This window comes from Cinclus cinclus, chromosome 2 (genome assembly GCF_963662255.1).
Source record: "Cinclus cinclus chromosome 2, bCinCin1.1, whole genome shotgun sequence".
NCBI lineage: Eukaryota > Metazoa > Chordata > Aves > Passeriformes > Cinclidae > Cinclus > Cinclus cinclus.
Window position 1 is genome coordinate 12118662 of NC_085047.1, and position 23788 is coordinate 12142449.

A 23788-nucleotide genomic window follows, 5' to 3' on the forward strand; every position below is an offset into this window, starting at 1 on the left:
TTTCTTGCTGTGAGATTTTCCTGCTTAGTTTTGTGAAGCTGCAATGTTTTGAGGAAGCTTAAACCTCTGTGTTTTGCTCTAAAAAACTCTGCAGCTGGAAGGGTGTGTATCAAGCTGTGCAACCTGTCTGGAGAGGCATGGAACTCGATCTTACCGTGTTATCCCAAAGATAATTTTATAACGCTGATGAGAGGTTTTTATGAAACTGCTGTTGAAAATTCTGCCCCACTTAAACACCAATACAACAACAGGAAATCAGCAGTGATTGAGTGTTTACTTACTAGGAACTAAAGGGGTGGTAGGAGCAGTTGGCCTCACAGTTGGCTCTACATAATTGTTTTCATTGCACTTTCCCTTCGTCAGGCCAATGTCATCCACGGCAATATCACTGGCACCCCGTCTTTTAAAGGCATCAAAAATAACCTGAATTCAGGAAAAAAAAAATATAGAATTTTATAATTTAATGAACTATTTTCAGCTTCCTAGACTGTACCATTCTCTCTCTTCATGAATGCTCTTATTTCCACTGTAATTTACATTGGTGCTGTACTCAGGGGAAGGCATCGGGGATGAGACAGAACTCCTCACAAAACAGAACAGCACTATGCAAACTGAGTGGACCATTCTAAGGAATGTAGCAGCTTCTTTATTTAAATGATGAACATGAGTTAAAATCATTCAATTACTTTGCTTTCTATATAAATACATGTAATTCTAAAAACAACTTTGCATTGCTCATCACCCCAAACTTCTCCTGAACTAATGGCACAAAAAACTAAAAGTAATTTCATTTGTTCTTTATCATTCTTTAATATCCACATATTTAAAATAATCCTGCAAACAAGTAATTAGTGATGGTGAAATACAGTTAGATATAGCAATCCTCTTTAGATCATATGTGGTTACATATTTCCTGGAAATCTGATGCAGTCAGGTTACAAATGCATTTATTTCCTCAGATGTTAAACGCATCTTTCTAGCAGTGCTTGCCAGAAATCGATCAAAACTACTGTAGCAGGGCAAACCAACCCTGTAAAAAAAGATGATTTTTCAAAAGAGAGGTGCTGAAAGAATTGTCTGGAATGTCTCCTCCTTTTGTTTATAGATAAATAAGGTCAGTTGTTAATCACGTGGTGTCAAAAGCACTTCCATCTGCAACACACTCTCAGTGGATTATTTTGTGAAAACACTGGTTCACAATCTGAAGCAATTTAAATTTAAATCTTCTCATGGCTAAATGTTTCACATCACCCTCACTATCGAGATTTTATATTCCACAGCATATTTTGATAGGCTTTGAACACTCCTGTTTTGTGGAAAGCTCTCATGATAACATTCATTGTTCCTTGACAATGATCAGGATTTTTCTGTTTTCTGATATATTAATACTCTAAATTCCAGAGTAGGGAAAAGGGGCTGTGGGAATTTAAATGGGGATTCCAATCTTCTGCATGCTAATATTTATTTAATAGCCGGCATTGTTAAATGATAATAAGTATTATCTTTGGAACAGTAGGATTCTGGGTTCATTTCACAGAAAACTCTGATATCAGTTTAGTTAAAATAAATGAAAAAAAAGGAAAAAAAAGAGCAGCTTAACAAACCTTAAAATCAGATGTTTCATTTAAAGTTATTTGTCCATAATTCCAGTTGTTTCCATAGTTTCCTTCTTTCTCAAAAATGATCCTTTCTGGACCATGCTCATCACTTATGCTAACTCTTAAACGATAAACGTTAGTCCCATACATGAAATACCTAGAAGGGGAAAAGCATCTTGATATTATTAGAACAAAGTCAAACTCCTTGAAAAAAAATGTCCCTTTTTATGTTATAATATCTTATGAAATTCGGATTCATTTGAAGATAGCATGAAAATAATATTAATTGTATGCTTAGATTACACCTGGAATTGTAGAGACCTAGTTAAGCTTCATGACAAGAAACATTTCAGGGATCCTTAATATCATTTTTGTACAGAAATGAATATTGGTCACAGGGTAGAAAATAAAATACATTATAGCTGCAAAAGTCAAAGCTATAAAGGAATTAAACTTCAGGCCCAGAACTGAGACTCTGAAAATACAAACAGAACTAGGCTGGCATTACCGGCATACTGAATGGGATTAATATTTTATATGAAAGAAAGCTCTTTGGGTATATTCTTAAACAAAATACAGGTTTAAGAATGATGTAACAATACCAAAAGCTTAGACAATACAGATCTGAAGGGACCAAAGGCAAACTCAGAATCCGGACTCGCTCTTCTATGAATCCAAGTCCGATGGGTGTTGAAATATAAAATCCTGCAAGGTAATGATCACACTTTAGCCAGGATGAAAAAAGTGTCTTTTTTTACTTTTTAACTTACTGAATTAGAGTTTTTTACATTTAAAATAACGTCAAGAACAGATAGTGTTGCACTATTTGGAAGATTCCTGACCCAGTAAATGTGAGTGATTATCCCAACTTATATTTTATTAGTCAATGACATATTAAATTGAGCTTTCAAGCTTCCTGGATATTCCTGAGAACTAGATAAGCAATGGCAAACTAGTCCTTTTCAAGTGAGCAGGAACCCTGCCTTACATTCAGTGAAGGCAGCAATTCTTCTGGGTTTATAAAAATGTCTTCCTGTTTGATAAAACTTGTGATTTTGCAGAAGAACTTCCTGACATTTTCATTATTCGTAACCACGTCACAATGGGAAATACAGATTGTGTGTTGAGAGGGTGACAGAATGACTAAGTGAATATTTTATAGAAAAGTGAGGCATTATAAACAAAACCCCCCTCCTTCCCCCCCCTTTATTTGTGAAATTGAGTTTGCAACTTTTTCTGAGAAAATCTGTTGCAGCTGGGAAGTTGAACTTCTTGTTGCCATATGAGGCCAGGCCACAGAAGCACTGGGATTTGTCATAAGAAATGCAAAGTTAAGCAACTTTAAAATAAAATTCTTGCTTTCTTCAAATCAAAGGTGTAATATCTTATTTTCCTCTGTCTATCTAGCCATGTAACTATCAAATATATATATATCCAAATATATTAATAGAATTTTCAGATTAATATAATTATAATTATATGAATTACATTATGTGCACTGTATTATGTTATTTATGCTTCCAGATTATTGAGGTATTTTTGGAGGCTAAAATTCCTAAAAATTAATCCGAAATCTGAACCAGGTCTTTAATTTCCTCTGTTGACTTAGAGAGCGTGTACTAAAGTATGACTGGTAAGTGACTTAAGGAAAAAAAGTTCTTCATATAGGCAAAGGAACAGTTCTCCTTTTCATCAGTTCCCTGAGCATTCAGAATCAATTTTTGAATGTGTATTAAGGTCTTTGCTTTTTAAGAGCAGAAAAAAAAAAAAAAGAAGAGTTTCACTGAAAATAACAGCTTGATATTAATGATGCAATTTGCTCAAAATACAGCTCACAGAAATTGAAATATCCAACACAATAGTAATATTGCACGTGGAACATTGCATATGTCAGCTTAGACTTGGCACAGGGAAGCAGAGAATACTTAAAAATAGATTAATATTTTTGAGAGAAAGAAATCATTGTCAAGTGTTTTATTAAACAATTTTTTACATTATTTCATCTGGTTTGAATTCTAGAAGCCAATTAGGTAGACAAAAGAGTGTTCTGAAGACTGTTTAGAAAATGCACATTTACTCGGAGAGGGTTGAATAATTTTTATCTAATAAAGGGCAAAATGTTATTTTTCTTTTCTCAGGGGTAACTTCTTTCAGAATAATTTGCAATTTCCTACTTATTTGTCATAGAATATGTTTTATGTAAGTCTTGCATAGAATATATATAATCAATGCAAAATCCAATTTGTATTTTATCTGGTTTTAGCTGGACTGATAAATCAGCTGAGAAAGTGATTGTTTGGCTTTGTTGTTGAAGCAGAAAAAAACCCCCAAACTTATGGAGTCTAATTCTGGGATAAGGATTCATGATATACTCAAAATCCAATTCCTATCAGTATTGTCTCTTTAAATAAATTCCACTTTTGATATGACCACATTTTAATTAAGTTATTTAATTGTTACAGATACTGGAGTGTTTGTGTGTTTGCTGTGCGGTAACTGGGGACACAGATGCCCCCTGTTAACTGCAGGTCAGCTTTATTTAAATCAAAATCATTTTGTGACAACCACAAGGATGTCAGCAGTAGAGAGGGATGAAACAGAAGCGATTTGCCTAATAACACAATTGTACTTTTTCCCCCCTCAAGTTAAGTATCTAGGTTTTTGACCTATAACATTTTTGTCCAATACAAATTCCTTTCTCAGATAAGGCATTTTGGTGTAATAATAGCATTGAAATTTTTAGTGCCTCACACTTAAATAATTTTACTTATTCTTTTCCTTTTTTCTTTTACTTTTGGTAGATTTCCACAAGATGGTAATCAGTAGCATAAAACATTTTGTCTGGTAGCCCTGATATATTTATGACATCCTACAAAGAATCTATAATGCAGTGATATAGTGAAATCAAGTTGCTTTTTTTTTTTTTAATCTACAAGCCACTTTTTTGGTCTTACCTGACAAGTTGCCAAATGTATGATCAAACTCAGGACCGCTCATCAAGGGAAAGGTAGGACCCTGAACTCTTTCCCAGTCTGAATCATCATCTAAATCTTGTATCCAGAAACAAAAACCATCTTCAAAAGTGCAATTGATTTTGTCATAATCTGTGAATAAGAACTTCTAGTAAATAAAAGATGACAGAGATGGTAAGTATTTTCTCAGAATTACACAGGAAGGAGTGATGAACAATATGAATTTTTAAACACATTTGTAAACCAGCCCATGGGGACTTAATTTCCTTTTTATGCATGCAACAAAGCTACTCAAATAAATGTGTTTGTAGTTGTTAAGAAAACACTACTTTAGAAGGGTAGCCCTGCATACTCTTCCACTCATTCACTGACCTTCATTTCTGATCCTTCTTTTCCTCTTTTCTTTCCCAAGGCCTGGATTGCTCCAGCAGAAAGGGCTCACCATTAGAGCAGAGTGCTGTGCTCCATGCCCCTGGGATGTCCCTTTCTTCCTTCTCATTTTCTCCTTCTTTGCCCACATGGCTTTGCTGCAGCATCCTCATCACTTTTATTCTCATTATATTTCAGTGTCTTGGTGCCTTGAAATGCAGGTCAGGCAGGGCTTCTACATGACAAGAACTTGCTGGCCCTCTGGATGCTTCCTGCAGCATATCCCATCCCAGCCACATTCCCCGTTCACCTCCTGCTCCAATTTTAGCAGCTAAAGAAACCGCACTATCCAATCACCAAATCATGAGTCGTATTGCTGCATTTTGTTACTGTAGATTCACCTCATCCAGACTTTTCCTAAACTCTGTTTACTGAAGCAAATATTGTCCTGAATGTTATGTCGAAATGTTGTTCTAAGCTGTTTTTTAAAATAAAGATACTGTGGTCAATAATTTCATAGTGCTGATTAGCGAACAAAGTGGCTGAGAAGAATCTGATGGAGGTGGAGACACAGTTTTATTTATACAGATTAGTTTTGTCAGACATCACCCTACTGCTAGATACAGGTCTCTAAACCTGTGAATGGCTTTATTGAAATAATTTATTTGATCTTTAAAACAGTAAGAATTTTTTCAAAGTGGATTTAGTTATTGGACCGAGGCCAGAAAATGCTCCTTCCCTTTCTACCTCCATTTTCTTGAACTGAAAATGTAAATTCATCAAAATTTTGGTAAAAAAAAAGAAACAAAAAAAACCCACAAACACATGCAAACACACACAGAGAACACTTACTGTTTAGTTCACTCGCATTAAATGCAGTGTACGTTGCATTAAAGCCATTATAATTCTCTGAATAATCGGACATAAACTGTGCTGTAGCCTCATGAGAAAAAATGTAAATTGTTTCAAGGTTGGTCCCTGATAAAGAAGCTGAGAAAAAACCCCAAACATGTGGTCAGAGAGAAAACAGTCACATGCACATTAAACTTTCCAGTGTTGTCACAAAACCACAGTGGATTAGTTTATTGAGTCTTAAGGAATGGTTTTCCTGTTGTGCTGTGATCCTGCTACAGTAGCTTCAAAACCTTGCAGCATTTAGCTGTTTGGCTGACATAAATATTCTGCATATTCCATCTCTCATATCCACCAATATGGACATTAGCTAGTCTTTTACCATTTCTCATCCCCATCCTCTACCTATTTCCAAAAATAAAGATAAATAATAATATATCTTTCTGACTTATCTTCCTATAATCTGTCTTCAGTACATGTTTTTCCATCTCTGATGGAATTCAGCTGTATAGACTGAGTCTTGTGAAAAATGGGCTCAATCTCAGTTTTCAGAGTAGAATACAGAGACTGAAATAAATTATCAGCCATATTTCAAGAGGAAAACAATGCCATATTTGTAAGATTTCCAGGAAGTTTCATAGCACTTCTCCCACCAGTTCATTTTATGTTACTGTGTGTGATATTACAGGAACTTCTGACAATATATTTCCAATGAAATATGGACACCACAAAACCATGAGGATGATGAAGTTATCAAGATCTTTCAAATGAGATCTTAAAAAGCAAATAGAAATTTCATAATGTATAAGGGTTTTATCTGGTCAAATTAAAAGGCAGACAGGTATATTGAGATTGCTTAACTAACAGGGTAACTTTATGTAGATCCAGTCTTCCTCTTAGACATACATGTGGAACTTTTGATACTCCAAAAATGCTTATTTTACCACTTAGATTTTATTAATGGAAAAGTATTATTAGCCGAAAAATAAACTTACCTCTTAAAATCTTGTTTTGTCCTAATCCTTCAAAAATACTCAATATGTCTGCAAATTGTTGTGTTTCAAAAGAAGTGAAGTTCAGCTTAATGGACAACCCTTGAGGCACTCTAAGGTAACAAGAGAAAGATAAACCTGAAAATCTATTCTTTGGCTTCAGTAAAGTCATTGAAGTCATTGCATGCTTGAATGATAAGTTCAGAAACAACATGAAATTATATTAATCAAGATTATTAATCAAGACGATCTATTTGCCTGACTTTTAGCTTGCAAAAACTGCCAAAGGAAGTGGGCATAAACCTTTTGTAACAGTGTGCATATACCTTTATGCAGTGAAGTATATTCTAGAAACTGAATGTTCTGAACTCTAGAATGTGATAATCAGTTCTAGAAGCTTTTTTTGGATGCTTTTGGCTGGGTTTTGTTGTCCTCTGCATCTCATTGAATTGCCATCACTTTTTCATACCGGTTACTCTTCGATATCTCACTGCTCAGGTAGACTTCCCAATGCCAGAGGAATAGTATCAAGCTATCAATATGAGCAGCAAAATATCAAAATCTCTCTCCTGAAAGTCCAAAACACTGTCTATTATGACAAAAACAGGATTTACATGCAGAATTGATGATCTCAAATCTACTCTTTGGGAAATTGATATAAATTCAAACCATCACACACAAAGTTTAATGACCAAAGTAACTTGAAAAGTGTAAAAATTCTTGGCCTTATTTTGTTACAGGTATGTTCTATGAGTAATCTGCATTGAATTTGTTCTTCCATTTCCTTTCCACTAGTCCAAATTCTAAAACACTACTATCACTATCAGCTTAACTATTACTACGTGTTTTTTATTTTTTTAGAATTTAGAGACTCAATGAAAGTAAGCTTTCAACAGCAATCCACTGGTGCTTATCAGTAATGATTAGTACAGAAACGTGAAGCAAATACTTAGATATTTTTTTCTTTTATTTTTTTTAATGTTTTTATATTTCTTCAGAGGAAAGAAATGGCCTTGGTTAGAAAAGACTAAAACATATAATCTAAAGGTTTGGGATGCTGAACCTTCAGGGAAATACTGAGCATATTTCTCTTTCAGAAGCAGAGGAGATTGGATATTCTTTTGGAGTTAAATGGCATGAAAATGTAAAAGCTCTTCGTAAAGGTAATAGGAAAATATTTCTCAACAAAGGCAGGCACAAGTAAAATCCAATCTCTGACATATTATAGGTTGCCTTTTAACACATTTTTATAGGGATAATATAGAACATAGATCACTGGAAAACCCAAAACGTTCCCTCATGGGAACAACTGTGTTTGAAAAAAAGACAAAATTTGAGTGCCACTTTGAATTCCTTAGGCCTTCATTCTCAGTGTTGCCTGATTTTTTTAAAGCAGGTAAGTGGAGAAAAAATTCAGATGGTTGTTTTTTTGTCATTTTTCAATCAGTAATGACACATATCTGCAGAACCTCTAATGTAATATTTGCTCATGATTTTTTCCAAAATGAAGTTTTTATTAGCTACATACCTGGTATAAATATCTACCTAATGCAATAGTTCCTGCAGCTATAGCACCAATTTGAGTAATATGAACAGTTTAGAAGGAAGAAGGGCACTTGGGCCGTATTTATTCATTGTGCTCAAATTCTGCAACGTCAGGAAATGAGGAACAAGGCAGACATATTCTAAAGGAAAAAATCTTGTTCTCTTCCTGGGACCCACCTGCATTTTAAAGCCAGGTGTTCTCAGTAATTACTGGTGTACAGTACTGCTGAAGATGAGGAGGAAAAAATGTACTAAACAGAAGGAAAAATAGGATTTTAAGGTGAAGATGAACATTCTAAACAAAATCAAAGCCTAGCACTTTCAAAGGAGCCTTTGGAATGAGAAGTTCAAACCTTTTCCAATTTTAAAGGCAATTTCTTAATCTCTTTTGAAATCTTCTGCCAAATTAATACTTCTCAGTATTCAATCAAAGAAGAAGCATTATTAGACAGAATTGTACCGCAATAAGAATTACTGCCTTTCAAAGCAGTAAATTCTGAGTTGGCAGTCATAGAAGGGATTGTTAAGACTGTCTAACTTGTGATCATTTATTTTTTTTAGATAATTACTTTTGGATGAGATTTGTCATATAGTGTGGCTATCTTTTTTTCTCCCTGGCCTAAGAACTGGACCTAGAGTGTCAAAATCAAACAGTTGTCCCTGTCTGTAGGTGTATATCCTTGATTAAAAAAAAGTCCATCTCTTACACCTAAGGCTTAAAAGGCATTTGGTGCTATTATATGACATGCTAATTATACAATTCTAAAACGTTCCTAAATTCCATAGGTACAAAAATATTCTTAACTCACAGATGAAAACTTTACACCTAAGTGACAAGGGAATTATTGAAGATTCTTTCTGGAAAGTAAGAATTACATCATAGAAAGATATTACCTGAAGACTACTATTTAATATAATCTTTTGAAGGAAAAAAAAATCTTGCAATTATTTTGAGTTATGTGATTTATTTTAAACTTACTCTTATGTTCCTGTGGATGTATAAAACACATAAGATTTCCCAAAATTGTACCTAAGAACTTTTGTAAGTGGAAAAATTATTTATATATTTATGGAGGTTATGCATGAAGGTTTTTAAAGAAAAGTTGCATAAATACGAAGGAGAAATGGTATGACAAATTTTCTATGCTGGGGTATTTGGGAATAAAAGCAAATGACATAAGACTATTGTGAAGGAAACATGATCATCTCATAATAAAAAAGAATGTTAGGTATAAAATTATTGGAAAATGGCTTACACTATTATCCATTGGCAAACAATGTTTTCATTATATGGCTTTGGATAATTCATAGAGTGAAAAAACCCAGAGGAACCAGTCAACATGAATTTTCCATCACAAACTGCAGCTGTAAAGATAGAATGAAGAACATTTGTCAGAATGACATTTGAAAAACAGAATCAGAGCCAAAATGTGGGTGACCCTGGATATTGGTTTACTCAGATTACCTTGGAACTGCTTTGTAAGTAACAATAGGAAGACAAAGTAAAAGATACTACAACTTTTTCCCATTTCTTATTATCACTATTTGATTTCAAAGCACTATATGAGAAGAAAAGCAATGCAGAAAATTCACTTTCAAATTAGACACAATCCAACTAATCCAAACTAGTTTAAATCAATCCAAATAATTTAAAACCAGAAAAAAATCCCCAGGATTTAGCTAATCCAATTCTTTCTTTCATTTTACTCTATATTTTTACAAGGAAGCAGAATCGTGCCTTACCAGTTCTTATCTACAACTACTTTAAATCAGAAACTGTGTTTGTACTACCAGAGACAATTTAATATCATGTGAATAAAAGCAAAAGGGGATATGGCTGACTATTGTTATCTCTGCTTTTATGAGCTCCCTAGTTCCTCGCCCTATATATTACTGAGTACTCGAAGAGATAAGTGTATTTCCCAAGTTTCCAGCTATTGAATTCATTCAGCTGAGGTAAATGTCATTTATCATCATCTATTTTTTCAAAGGGCTTTTATTAGTTTTGTTTCCTTGGTGTTGGTATTCCATTCTATGAAAGTTCTTCACTTTAAAAAAAAGGGGGGGGAAGTATTTTTAAACCTCAGCAAGATTGGAAATGATCATTCATGTAGAGATTTTTATTTTCAGCAGACACAGAAGAACTGCTGAAGGTTTTGCTTCATCTTTTGAACATTTTGTTAGGAATCTGTCTAGTGATGTTTTCTCTTCAGTTGTTCAAAAAGTATCGTAGAACTTTCACATAAGGATAAAATCAATACCACACATGAGAGAGGTAAGGACAAGTTCATTGATTTGAAGCAGATGATCAGAAATTATACAGAGCTTTTAATTTCAGAAATGAAATCACATCTATAATGATGGTCCAAATTACAAATAACCAATCATATTGAAAATTAAATGGGAATTTTATTGAGCATTTTCCCACTCTGAGAAAATATATATAAAAGAATAAATTGAGGCCTCCTTGTGTATTCATTTTATAAGTGCAAATTTCTTTCTGCCTATCACTGTAGCAAACACAAAATAAAAATTAAGCTTTGTTTCAGGTAGCCGTACACTAAAAATAAAGACTGTGCAGAATGAACTTTGCCAACATGCCTAATGCATGAGCTGAAATAGAAACATATTCCCTTTTGCAATCTTTGAGAGGAAAGCAGAATATATAGATTTTAAATACATAAAGAGAAAAGGTCCATGAATGATAGTTATTATTGTATATTAGCATTAGAGGTGGGTATTTTTATAGAAGTACCTTTTCTCTCCACTTTAATTCATATATTTCCTGTCCCTACTAATGAGAAGAAGAAAATCAGTGTGAGAAGAAGGAAAGCACCAGCTTGTTATCAATGAAGATTATGCAAAACTGGTGCTGTTAACAAGTAAGACATAATCTGATCTAAAAGGAAACTCACAGTATGGGCAATAGAAAAAAATATAAGCATACTGTTTGCTCATTAATTTCTGTTAGAATCACAGAATGTATCAGGTTGGAAGGTACCACGGTGGCTCCAACCTCCCTGCTCAAAGAAGGATCAACCTAGAGCACATGGCACAGGATTGTATCCAGATGGTTCTGGAATATCTCCAGTGAGGGAGACTCCACACCCTCCCTGGGTGATCTGTTCCAGTGCTCAGTCACTGCACAGTGAAGAAGTTTTTCCTCGTGTTCAGGTGCATCCATTTCTGCCCCTTGCCTCTTGTCCCATTGCTGGGCACCACAGAGCAGAGCCTGGTCCATGCTCTGACCCCTCCCTGCAGGCACTGACAGACATTGATGAGGTTCCCTCTCAGCTGTCTCTTCTTGAGACTGAACAGTCCCAGCTCCCTCAGACTTTCCTCATAAGTGAGATGCTCCAGCCCCCTATTATTATGATTATTCTTATCTTGTTATTTTTCTCTTATATTGGTTCCTTAACTCTTAAGAGACAGTGAGTAAATTCAAACAGGACAGCAAGACTCTGGAAAAGGTCCTTGGGTGTCATCCACAGACTAGCAATAGCCAGTGCTTCCTGTGCCAGGAATGAGGAAGAAGAGAGCACGGATTGGTCTTTCCCTAGAGAACCTCCCAGTGCTTTCTCCTTGCAAGGAGAAAACAGCTGTGGTCAAAGATGGGCAGGGGCATGGAATTTATTCCATTTTGTCTCTTCCTGGAGCCCAAAGAAAAACTGCAGGTCTCCTAAGGAAAAAGGAGATATCCTTTGTAGGAACCACTTCCACTCTTTCCCCAACATGTATCTTGTTGCCCACTTCTATTTACTAATGTTCCATACATGGCACTTCATCCTGTTAGCCTTGAATATGAGGGAGAAGCTCCCCAAACTGGTCAAATCAAGCCCACACATTTCTCTTGACAGGACCTTTCTCTGCCAAAGGCCAGTTCATTACTTTTTGATTAATCTCTCTCAGTGCTGCAGTGATGCTGTGAGGTGAGTAATCACAAAATGATAGTCTAGACATGTAATAGCTGCAGAGAGTCTGCAGAAAACCCCTCCTGGGATCAGCCCCCAGTCTCCCTTTCTGTACCCCTACGTGCTACATGGCTGCTTTACAGCAATGCCAGTCATTATTAGTAGCTGCTGTTCAGACTTCACATTTCTCTAGAGACCCTTTCACTGAAATTGCTAGCTGCTCTTTTGTGAAGCTTTTTGTTACTGCACTGTATTTGCAGAGCCAGAAAGAAACCTTTCAAGATAATTTTAATCAATAAAAAAAAAAAAGGGTGTTCAGTTGCCTGAATCTATTCTGAGAATTTGAGATTTTTCTGAATTCTCTCTAATGGAGGGAAGAGATGACTAAACATCACTTTTTAATCCTATATTTTTAGACCATTGATACTATGAAATCAGAAATACTAGACAGAATAACAACCAAGATGAAAAACAAACCAAGTTTTTTTTGGAGGACAGCACCTCTTTTGTGTGCAGGAGCACTTGTAGCATGAATTAAGAATTGGTTATGAATCTCATTGTGAAACTCTGACGAACTTCTGAAAATCTAAAAAAAAAAATTAGCTTTCATGTGACCTTATTAAGTTTGCCTAGGAATGGGACAAAAGTGAAACATCAAAGAGGTGGAAAACTTGGCAGGTATCCCAAAGGTGCATCCAACTTCTCACCCCCATCCCACTCGTTTTATAAAATCTGCTAAGAAGCTTGTAATACATACAATTTAGAGAAGCTCTGAGGTTTTGGATAGAAAAGACTGAAAATGTAACATAAGAAACATGGATCAACAAGTTGTCCTCCAGCCAGAACTGTACTTCTCTAAGGTTACAAAAAAAAAAACAAACTGCTGCACTAGGGGTAACTGACCAAATGGGTTGGAAATACCAAGCATCATTGAAGAGAGACAAATCATCCATCTCTCTGGACTGTAACTGCAGCAGGTTTCCCTGTGACACTGCCTATTTTTAGTCTTATTAATATTTATTTAGTGCTTTTATTTTAAATTTCGTTAATTTTATTATTTGTAGTTATTTATTTACTACCTTTGTTAAGTATGCACATTCCTGAAATTTTCAGCTCAGTTGTGCTCAAACAAGAAATAACATCCTCGGTTACAAAGAGGAAAACATTCACAAACTATATTTGGCAGAGATTTGGGGGAGCAAATCACATCAAAACCCCATGTGCATAAGGGTCTATGCATCAGCTGAAAAACTCTACTCAAGCACAATTCATAACTTAAACCACTGTGTGGCCTCCAAGGCACAGCTGAGTCATGTCTACACAGCTTTGCTTTCAAGTATTTGAGCTTATTTTTGTCTGTATCCACTGATATATAGTATCAATAAAATTGTCATATATAACAGGTATGAATGTAGTATCTCCAATAAAACGTGGATGAAACTTGTAAATTCAGACCTAGTCGGGACATCAACCTGCTGAAGTGAGTCCAGAGGAGGCCACCAAAGTGATCAGAGGGATGGAACAGCTCTGCTATGAAGAAAGGCTGAGAGAAATGGGATTATTCAACTTGGAGAAAAGGCTTTGGGGTGACCTAATTGTGGCCTTTCTCTGAAGAGACCCTACAAGAGAGATGGAGAGAGTCTATTTACAAGGGCCTGGAGTGACAGGACAAGGGGAAATGGATTCAAATTGACAGAGAGTAGGTTTAGATCAGATATTAGGAAAAACTTCTGGAACAAATTGCTCAGAGACTGTATGGATGTCCCATCCCTGGAAATGTTCAAGGCCGGGTTAGATGGGACTCTGAGCAATCTGGTCTAGTGGAAGGTGTCCCTTTACCTAGTAGGGGTTTGGAATGAGATGATCTTTAAGGTCCCTTCCAACAAGGTCATTCTCCGATTCTATGATGGTAAGTAAAAAGAATTCATTTAATGAGATGCATAATATTACTTTATGAATATCAGGGTCTACATTTTTCTTATTTAACAGTACCTAAAATAATAATAATAATTAAAAAAACCAAATATCACCAATAAGATTGCTGTCTTGAAAAAATAAAAAAAAAGTATGTTAGTAGAAAGGAATGACTGAATAACTTCTTGGGGTTATATTACCTAATGCTTTCCATGGAACTAAGGTCTAGTTGAACCTTAGGACCTTCTGATTCCCTCAACTGTAGAAAGACCAGTTCAGAGCCAATAATTATTATGATCTAGCTGGATGCAGCTGTTATGATAAGTAGGCATTTTGGTGTGCTGCAGTGGATATACTACTGAAGTATTTTGATGGCTATTTTCCCCAAAATGTTCAGCCAAGTCTCCCTTCTGAGCAGACTGCAGTCAGAAAAAAAATATAGATAATGAGCAGAGAATCTGCTATTCTCTTTTCTTTCTTTCTGAAGAAAATTACACATGACAGAGAGGTTCAGCCTGTGCCAAACCTTCAGGATCCAGCCTTCAGGTTCTTTGAAAACATAATTGGTCTTTTACTTGCTTGTTTGTTTTTAGAGCTCATCATTTCACATGTTTCTGAAAGTTTGAAGCAGACTGCCCTCACTGTTTTCCTCGTCTCACAGCAGAATGGAAAGAAGCTTTCCATATTTCTAGCACCAAATTCTATAGTTAAAAAACAACCAACCAACCAAGCAAACAAACAAGCAAACAGAACCCTCAGAGAGGTAATTGCTCCCATTACTCCTAAAACGTTTGCAATGTTCTCTTTGCGAGACAACTTGACAGAGTTTGAACTGGGAGCTGAGGCTGTGGAGAGCAATGCATGCAGCATTAACCCACATGCCTCAAACTGCTCAGGAGTTTGGTAAGAAGCACTGCAGTCAAATCCCTCGATACATAAAGTTTCCTAGGGAAGTCAGGAAGTCAGATGGAGTCATGGAGTAGAATCACTTAGGTTAGAAAAAACCTCCAAGGTCACTGAACTCAGCCTTTGCCAAATCTCCACCTTGTCAACCAGAGATCATGAGCAGCTTTTTTCTCAAACAGCCCCGAGGATGGTGACTCCACCACCTCCCTGGACAGCCCATTCCAATTCTGGACAAACATTTCAGTGAAGAAACACTTCCTGATGTCCAGCCTGAATGTCCCTTGGCACAGTTTGAGTCCCTTTTCTCTCACCCAGTCACTGGTTGCTGGGAGAAGAGCCCGACCTGCACCTGGCTCCACCCTGCTGCCATGGAGTTCTACAGGGTGAGGAGGAGCCCCCTGAGCATCCTCTTCTCCATGTTGAGGCTTCCCAGCTCCTCACATGGCTTGTTCTCCAATTTCATTGCCCTTCTCTGGAACCTCTCCAGCCCCTCAATGTTCTTCCTGTAGCGAGGGGCCCAGAAATGGACACAGTACTCGAAGATAAGACAGAGGCAAACAAACTAACTAGCACTGCAGGATAAAAGCTCTTTATGTTAATCTCCAAAGGGGTTTCAGGTCTGGAGTTTCACAGAATCACAGATGGGCTGAGGTTGAATGGGACTTGAGGTGGTCATCTGATCTGATGTTGTTTGATATCACTGATGCAAATCTTCATATTAAATGTCTATATTATTTTTAATTTACATATTATTTATGTTATTAATATTCATATAGTAAGCAACAGATTCTGTGAGTTTATATTAAAACATAAATACTTCAATATTTCATTATTTATTAAGCATGTTCTTCATTAATGAGAATTTTACAGAACATTGTTTCCTCTTGCAAGGTAAAGATTATAAAAATCACTAATTATTATTTTTAGTAGAATTGATTTGGACTTTACTGTGCAGTTTATTACCCATAAACTATTTACCAACTACTGACAGAGTTAAGCATGTTTAAAAATACTGATTTAAAGGAATTTACATACTTACCACATCTTTTTTCAGATTCATCTGAACCATCAAGACAGTTCAAGACTCCATCACAAAATAAATCTTCACTAATGCAGGTTACACCATCAGCACAGAGTTCATAAGGTGGCAAACACTCAGCTGGAATAATAAAGATGAGAGCAGTAACAGCACAACAGTAATGCAGTCTCACTACAAAGGAAAATTGACTTACCTCTGGTTGCTTTACCACAAATCAAATCAACTACTCTATTGTGTTTTACAAAACTGCATTTTTGGAAGCATAGAATGAAATATCACATACTAAAAAGATAAATTTGGCACAGAATACAGAGACTTCTCAGAAGTGAAATATTTTTTGAAACTAAGCCTGAAGTTAGGCTGGAAGAAAATGTCTGTGAATTTTTTTTTTCCTTTACTCAAACTACATTATACAATATAATAAATGACATTTTCCAATTTCTTATGTTCAAATAATGAGAGAAAATTGTACTTTGGTTTAAATAACAGTGAAAAACTCTCTCGGTTTAGGCAAATATAGTTTAATTTATTTCTTCACCTTTAACAAAACACACTGTTGCACCACATCATGCTAAGGAATCTGATTTTTTAAGATGCATATCCTAAAAAGAAGAGCCTTTAAGACTAGATTCTGAAACACCAGAATTATCAGAAATCATATTATTTACAAATTTACAAATTAAATGTGTAAGTTAAGAGTAAATTTCTGTTAGAAGAATACATGGGAAGATCCTTGAAATTGTAGATCTTACTAATAGTCTTTTCCTTGAGCATAAATGTTCATCTACTGCAAACAAACTCCTTTAGTGTTTAGAGGGTTTTGGTCTTAGACATCTGTAGAATTCAAGTAGGTCCTTTAATTAAAGTGAACAGAAACATGCAGCTAAAATAAGCTTTGGAGAGTTACTAATTCCAAAATTCTTAAAATTGCATTAAATTCTATAGAACTATTCACACAGTTCCTTGTATCTACTTCAGAAAAGGCTTACAGAAAAAGGTCAGCATTTCTGACTAAAGAAGGAAAATTAGTAATCTATAAAATTTCATCTTTTTCATTTTTTTTTTCATTAGCTCTGTAATCAGGTTAAGTATGATATTGTATTGTGTGTCCCAGACTGACACCCGTATGAATGTATTGTAGCATTTCAAACTGCTTTACAAAACACTCTCAGTTTCGGCAGAGCAAACATTACAAAGCCAAAAGATTTGCCATTTTGCATCCAACTGGAAATTAAAATGAACCAAACATACTCCAGTAACATGTTGGAGAACACACAGGGCCAGTGAATGAATTTCCACTGATGAGTAGAGACAAAACTGTGCATTCCAGACCCAGGGCAAAAATTCCAGCCAATAACTCAGGAAGAGATTTTACACAAGCTCATGAGGCAAGAAATCATTGTTTACATACAACATGATCAATTCTGGGTTTATTCAACTCAGAAAACTAAACAGCACTGCCACCTCCTGGATTGAAAGAAATCAACTTTTCCTACGAAACCATTCTGACTTCTCTTTTAAATGGTAAATTAAAGTAAGTACTATATTCAATTATTCAGTAAACACATAAAACTTGAAAATATTAGATTGCTTGTATATATCATATATATTTCACCATGTAAGAAGGCTGGAGAATGTTTTCAAAGATTCAAACATCTTCAGCTTTCTGTCCATTGGAAGTCATACTTTATTATCAGTTTGCTTATTTTATTTTACTCATAAAAGTCAAGAAATAATATATATATATATAAAAAGAGCAGCCAGTATTAGTGTCAATATGTCAACATGCATGCAGCATTTTTGTAGCATGTACAGGCTTAGAAGTCCCCTCTCTTTGAGGAGGTCTTCTTGGCCCAAGGTAAACCTGCACATCCTGAATTTTCAGGAATGGAGCACAAGGATTGAATGCTGTGAGGAGAGGCTGTACATGAGCAGTGCAATTTTGCCATCTCAGGTTGTTCTGTGCAACCTCTCTCCTCCTCCACACACAGTTACTCACCCATTGTTCCTGAGGACTTGCTTGTGGTGGGAAGTCCTGAACCTGGACAATCAACATCTTACAGTTAAAACTCTACTTCTTGCTCTCTAGGAGCACCTCTGTGGTTGCTTGGGCAGAATTTAACAGCAGTTAATCTGCTTTTATAACTCCATTATTTGCTCCTCACACTCCAGGTAATGATAAGATAATGCCAGTTTGAGTGGCTTGGTCCTGAAGCTCAGGTGTCGCAATAAACATAAGAAAAATATTATGTGAAACCTAAGTGTTTCAATGATTACAAAAGATTTCTTTCCTCCTTCCACCTTCCCCCCACTAAATAGGAGCAATGCTTTCTTGTTTTCCCCTGTAAAAGTTCTGACCTGAAGTTGGTGTCAGGGAACTTGTAATTAAACTCGTGGGACCTGTTGAAACAAAGAAAAGTTATGACAACTTCAACATTAGCACTTAAAAGTAAATGTACATTTTATGACAAATAGCATTGCTCTACAAATCAGCTAGGAGCCTCAAGCCTATCTAGTATTTGTCTATTTACATACATATGTATATGTACATGCCTCTGCGTGTACATATTTACACATGAATAAATGCCTAGGTAAATAAGCAGATTTGTATTAGTGATTGTAAACTACAAGTAATTCTGGAAAAATTAAATGTGTATTTGTGATTGCTCCAACAGAAGTTCCACTTCATTGAGGATGCACCTGGCATTTCCAGCTCCCAAACAGTCTTTTTTCTTTTCCTCTCTGAATTAGCTTTAGCATCCTAATTTTTACTATTTTTACACTCTAAATTAAGACTGAAACATGTAAGTAGGATGATGATGTTATCAGCTGAAAACCATGCCCATGTCACTGCAGACACTGGATCCTGTACCTCAGTTTACAAGATGAAGTGCCTGAAGGAATAAAGTGGAAGATGCAGTAAGGCTTTCTCTGTAATTTGTCACCCATCAGTTTTGGGGGCAGGAGTAGCTGACCGCTGACCATCACCAACTTACTTTTGTTAGATATTCCTGCTCTCCCAGACCTAGTGCACAAACTTGCAGGAGGATTTCCCACCAATTTTTGATCAAAACATGCTTATTTAGAAAATAATATTAAGCTAAACTGGTTATTCAGGTTTGTGTCAGCAAATTTAGGGATACAGTTTCTTTGGCAGAGAGAAACAAGAGCAGGAAATAGATGAACTGTTCTCACAGCTACTGCAGAGAAAAAAGCTTAATTCTTACCATCACAGGTTTTCAAAGTTATACACACACACACACATATACATGTGCCAACATATTTGTCTATACATTTACTACAGGATAACCAATCTAGAAGGAATTAGATGTTCCAAGACATAAAACATAGATGCAGGAGCAGGGGCAAACAGTTCTAACAAAACAGTTATCAGGAAGCTACATCTTGAAGACTGTTGAAAAATTGTTGCTGCTACAGACGTTCCCAAAAGTGCATACACAAACTGACAGCAAAATCCCTAAAGGAAAACAGAGGACAGTGACAGAAACAGCAGTGATATAAGCACAATTACTAGCAAATCTCACTGAAGTAACAGGTTGAGATGGCAAAGGATGTTTTTAGGGTCAGCAGAGCCATAACCCTGCATCCTGAAGGTGTAAATGTACCTGGTATGGTAGAACGTGGGTATATCAGAACATCAGAACAAAAATTATCTCAAGCAGACCCAAGGCCATGGGAGTAGAAATTCACACCAGGAATATTGTTGCCATTCTGATCTTGGGTGCTGACAATTCCCAGCTCCCTTCCCCTCTCCTTCTGAACTTCCCTCAATCTCCAAATTTTTGCTTGAGGATGATTAGCAACATTGTACTTAGGATCAGGGGAGCATTAAGACAGCATACCACAGGAAGGGACAGAAAAGTGAAAAAAAACCTGAATGTTAGCAGTTTAAACTGCATCTTTGGGAATAAAACCTAGTACTTGCACACTTTGACTATACACCTTAGCAAGCCTGTAACCAGATTAATAATAACTCTTTCATTACTATAGCTGTAATTAGAATATCAGTAAATATTTGTCTCCTATATTTATAAGTGCAGATGTTTAGCTTCTGGTCTGGTGCCCTGCCCTGGAGAGTTTGTATGTGATGATTTGCATGCAGTCTGTATGTGACTACCTGCACCTAGTGCTCTAAGGCATTTATTGCATTGTTTATCTCTTTGGCTGACTTTTGGCAGCTTTGTGAGACCAAGGACTTTTTATCTGCTTCATGTATTATCATTGTAAAACTTCCAGGGATTGTGGACAGAAAATCTGTCTGTCAACATTGCTTAGTAAATCAATAACCACAACATGAGAGCAGGACTCCCCAGCCTGATCTACCTCCCTAAATCTGAAAAACTTTAGCTTGCAGCTCAGCTGGTTAATTGAGACTCAACATTTGGTTTGATACCCTAATTAAGCTCCTATGGATTTTGTACAGACTTCAGATCACTCACTGCTTTCTCAAATACTCTGAAATGGTGGAAGCAGCTAATTATCACTGAATGGACCCTGGCAGTCAAGCCCCAGCTGCAGCCAGGGCAGCTTTACTAAGCTATGTGAGCTGAACAGCAAGCCTTATTTTCCTTCATCTTGTATTGGTAACAAAAATCAGTGACTGTTTTGTGAAGGATACTGACCTGAAGATATTAAGGGCATCATCGTAGTAGGATTCTCAGCAGCTACTGGAAGAAAGCAAGTTCATTGTAAATTTCTTTTCTAGCACGTTGTCTACTTTTAGATGACAGAAATAAAAAAGATTAAAAAGAAATAAGCTGTGACTATTTCTCATTGAATTACTCTCAGTGTCCTGCTTGCCTCATCCTGTTCCCAATCTTTTCTCAAACTCCATGATCTTCCCAAGGAGAAAAGATCCCAAAAATGAGTTAAGGTTGTGAGGTTTCAAAGCCACTGCAGTTCCTCTCAATACCTATTGATTTTATTGCTCATAAAATACCTTCACCTGGGAAATCTCTTGAGGATTTTTTATACTATATAGATTTTCAGAGCACCTGTGTCTTAGAAAACAGTATTTACAAGAGATGAATGAGTTAAAATTAACCTGGGATCGTTTACAAGGAAGAAAGTTACTTTTAATCACTGCAAAAACTCCTTTCAAGCAAGTCACACCTGTGTGACACCTCTCTCCCTCTCTGAAATTGGAATGTCTCTTGCAGAACTTATTGATATACATGATGAGAAAGTGCCACATACAAATGTGATTGTTAATTAGTTACAATTATTTTATTGAAGCACTCCTGGTGGAATGGACATGTGATATCTCATGTGAAAAGAGGCATTTTAATGATCTACAGCAGCAAAAGTTTGACTGCTTCAAAGTTCATCAATGGATGAACCTTTTAAGTGGTTCTTCATTATTTTTGGTGGCTTTTTGAAGTATAATGAGCAATCAATTTCCAATTTTTTGGAAAAAACAAGTAGTAAAGAGAACTAAGTATGCCCAGACTCTGAATTTTGGCTTTGAATAGTTGAAGTACTTGGCAAAAAAATGCAGCTTTTAGTATAGAGTAAAAGACATAGCACACCAGATTCCCATTCCTCAGTTTCTACTTAATATTAACTACAGCAGGTCTTCAAATGTCAGCTAATCAACTTCTACTTCAAAGAATTCAGATTGTTTTTTAACCTCATCCTCAATGGAGGGCTGTTTTGAAGCTTTATTTAGGAAAAAAAAAAGGGATTTCTGTTGATCTTGAAGGGCTTCCATTTAGGCTTTAATAAATTTTGTAGCACCTATATGAAATATTTGTATATCTGCAGAGTTTAAAGCAAGTCCTTAAAGCCCCATTCCCTTCTTCCCCCACTTGCATTTACCTAATCTCTACAGGAATATGGACCCAGTTCCTTGGGTGCACTTCTCCCAAAGCAGTTTGTTTTTCTTCCTGACATATTTTCAGTAAATGATTCTTTATTCACTGCAAGTCTGAGCTGTTTTCTCATTCTTTAGCAGAACAAAATTATAACTGTATTTACTTATGCAACCACATGGTTGGTGCTTAATTGCTTTAATTAGAGGGCTAAACATTTACAAATATGCTTCATGAGAGGTGAAATTGAGTGGTTTTCACTGGGAAATCTCTACTTTGCCCTTTACTTCCTCCTTAGGGAATGTACACGAAGCTGGCTCATGCTTTCCAGTAGAAAAGGTTGTAAATTGTTCTTTCAGCTGCTACTCAAAGTTATGTAATGGGGCGGAGGAGGGTAAGGCACCCAAGAGAAAAAGTAACAATTCAATTGCTGTGTGAGAGCCAAAGCTTTGATTCATGCTACCTGCAAATCTTAAGGATTTGTAGAATCAAAAAACAACAATAAAAAATCAAACAAAACCACTTACTAATATTACCTGTAACTTGTATGCTGTTCACATCAATTTGCAGAGTCTTGGTAGGATTAAGGTTATTTGCAATGACACCCAAAACCAGCTCATTTTTCACTTTCTCAACTGTTACCATCTGGGTAAAATAAAGGGTGAGGATCACAACCACACTAGCAATACAAAATAGAGAAATTAGGTTGATTAAATAAATCTGTTATATGACTTATCAGCGAGACATTTCATTCTAACACTGGTTCCATTGGCAAAGGCAAATTGTTTTTTAAATATTGGCTGGCAAAGATGACATAAACATCTCTTAGTCATCAGGTCAGTTTGAACCTTGGAGAAACTTTGTTCTTTCTTTATCTGCTCTTAATTACACTGCTGGGGAAAAAAAAAAAAAAAAAAAAGACAACATTCATTTCAATTGCTGCAATGGAGCTGAACTTGAGGAAAACTAAAGTAGCTTTGCTGTTGTTCAACAGGACTGTTAGTTTTAGCCCTAAAATACTGAAGGTGAACCCTGATGTATTATGAAAATTTTATAATACTTTCATGTGGCAAAATATAATACAAAGTGGCCACTTCTTTAAAGCAAATACCATCTGTGGATTCTGCATTTTTGCAGATCTGTTACATGATTGCCTGGATTCTTGGGATGGCTGGAAATGGAGACATTTAGAAATAGTAGTTAAACTGCATTTAACTTCTATGAATTTTATCCAGAGTGTTTTCTGTTTGCTTTCTCCCATCTCTTCTAGACACTATTATAAAGTTTTATGTTTGTAGCTAGAGTAAGGTAATCTTGAAGTATGGGACTTGCCAAAGATAAAGGTTTTCTCCTTTCACTTAAATTTAGTTGTAAACTTTTTTATCCGTAAACTATCTATTTGCAACTGACTTAGTCGTGCTCTTTGTAAGGCATGATTAATCCCGTCATTTTGCTGAGCAAAGTTTGTAGTTTGCTATAAGTAGAAAAAATCTCCTTGCATATTTCTGATAACCTCTGGGCCATGCTGAGCAAACAGAAGTTTTTATTGTTATCCTTGTGACTCAGCAGCAGTGTTTCAAGGGTGAAATACCAAGCAGATTGCCTGAAGGGGTAAAAACTTTTTAAATTAAAAGAAAGTAATGTCTGAGACAAAGTTATTCCAAACACAAGTGAAGACAAATCCATACTGATGTCTTAAAAGCCAGATCCAACATACACAAACATCAGACTTTTTTGTGATTTCTGTGGTTGTTGTGTCAAGATACCGGAGTGGAAGGAGTTTTGCCCAACACAGTTATTTACAATACACATATCTAGATTCCCATTGTGACTGATAGAAAAAGACAAGCTGTTCTTGG

At 36.0% G+C, this 23788-nt stretch overlaps 1 protein-coding gene across 1 annotated transcript in view; it reads right to left on the bottom strand.

The window, feature by feature from the left end:
• TMPRSS15 (transmembrane serine protease 15) overlaps nucleotides 1–23788 on the bottom strand; it is a 52604-nt gene that overhangs the window by 23709 nt on the left and 5107 nt on the right. Inside the window, exons 4-13 of the mRNA XM_062510777.1 lie at nucleotides 22466–22608; nucleotides 20742–20786; nucleotides 16099–16218; nucleotides 9585–9693; nucleotides 6787–6896; nucleotides 5792–5929; nucleotides 4553–4702; nucleotides 2201–2303; nucleotides 1605–1755; nucleotides 282–423 (exon numbers count right to left, since the gene is read on the bottom strand). Of these exons, the coding sequence (XP_062366761.1) occupies nucleotides 282–423; nucleotides 1605–1755; nucleotides 2201–2303; nucleotides 4553–4702; nucleotides 5792–5929; nucleotides 6787–6896; nucleotides 9585–9693; nucleotides 16099–16218; nucleotides 20742–20786; nucleotides 22466–22608 (1211 nt within the window). The remainder of the gene's footprint in view (nucleotides 1–281; nucleotides 424–1604; nucleotides 1756–2200; nucleotides 2304–4552; nucleotides 4703–5791; nucleotides 5930–6786; nucleotides 6897–9584; nucleotides 9694–16098; nucleotides 16219–20741; nucleotides 20787–22465; nucleotides 22609–23788) is intronic.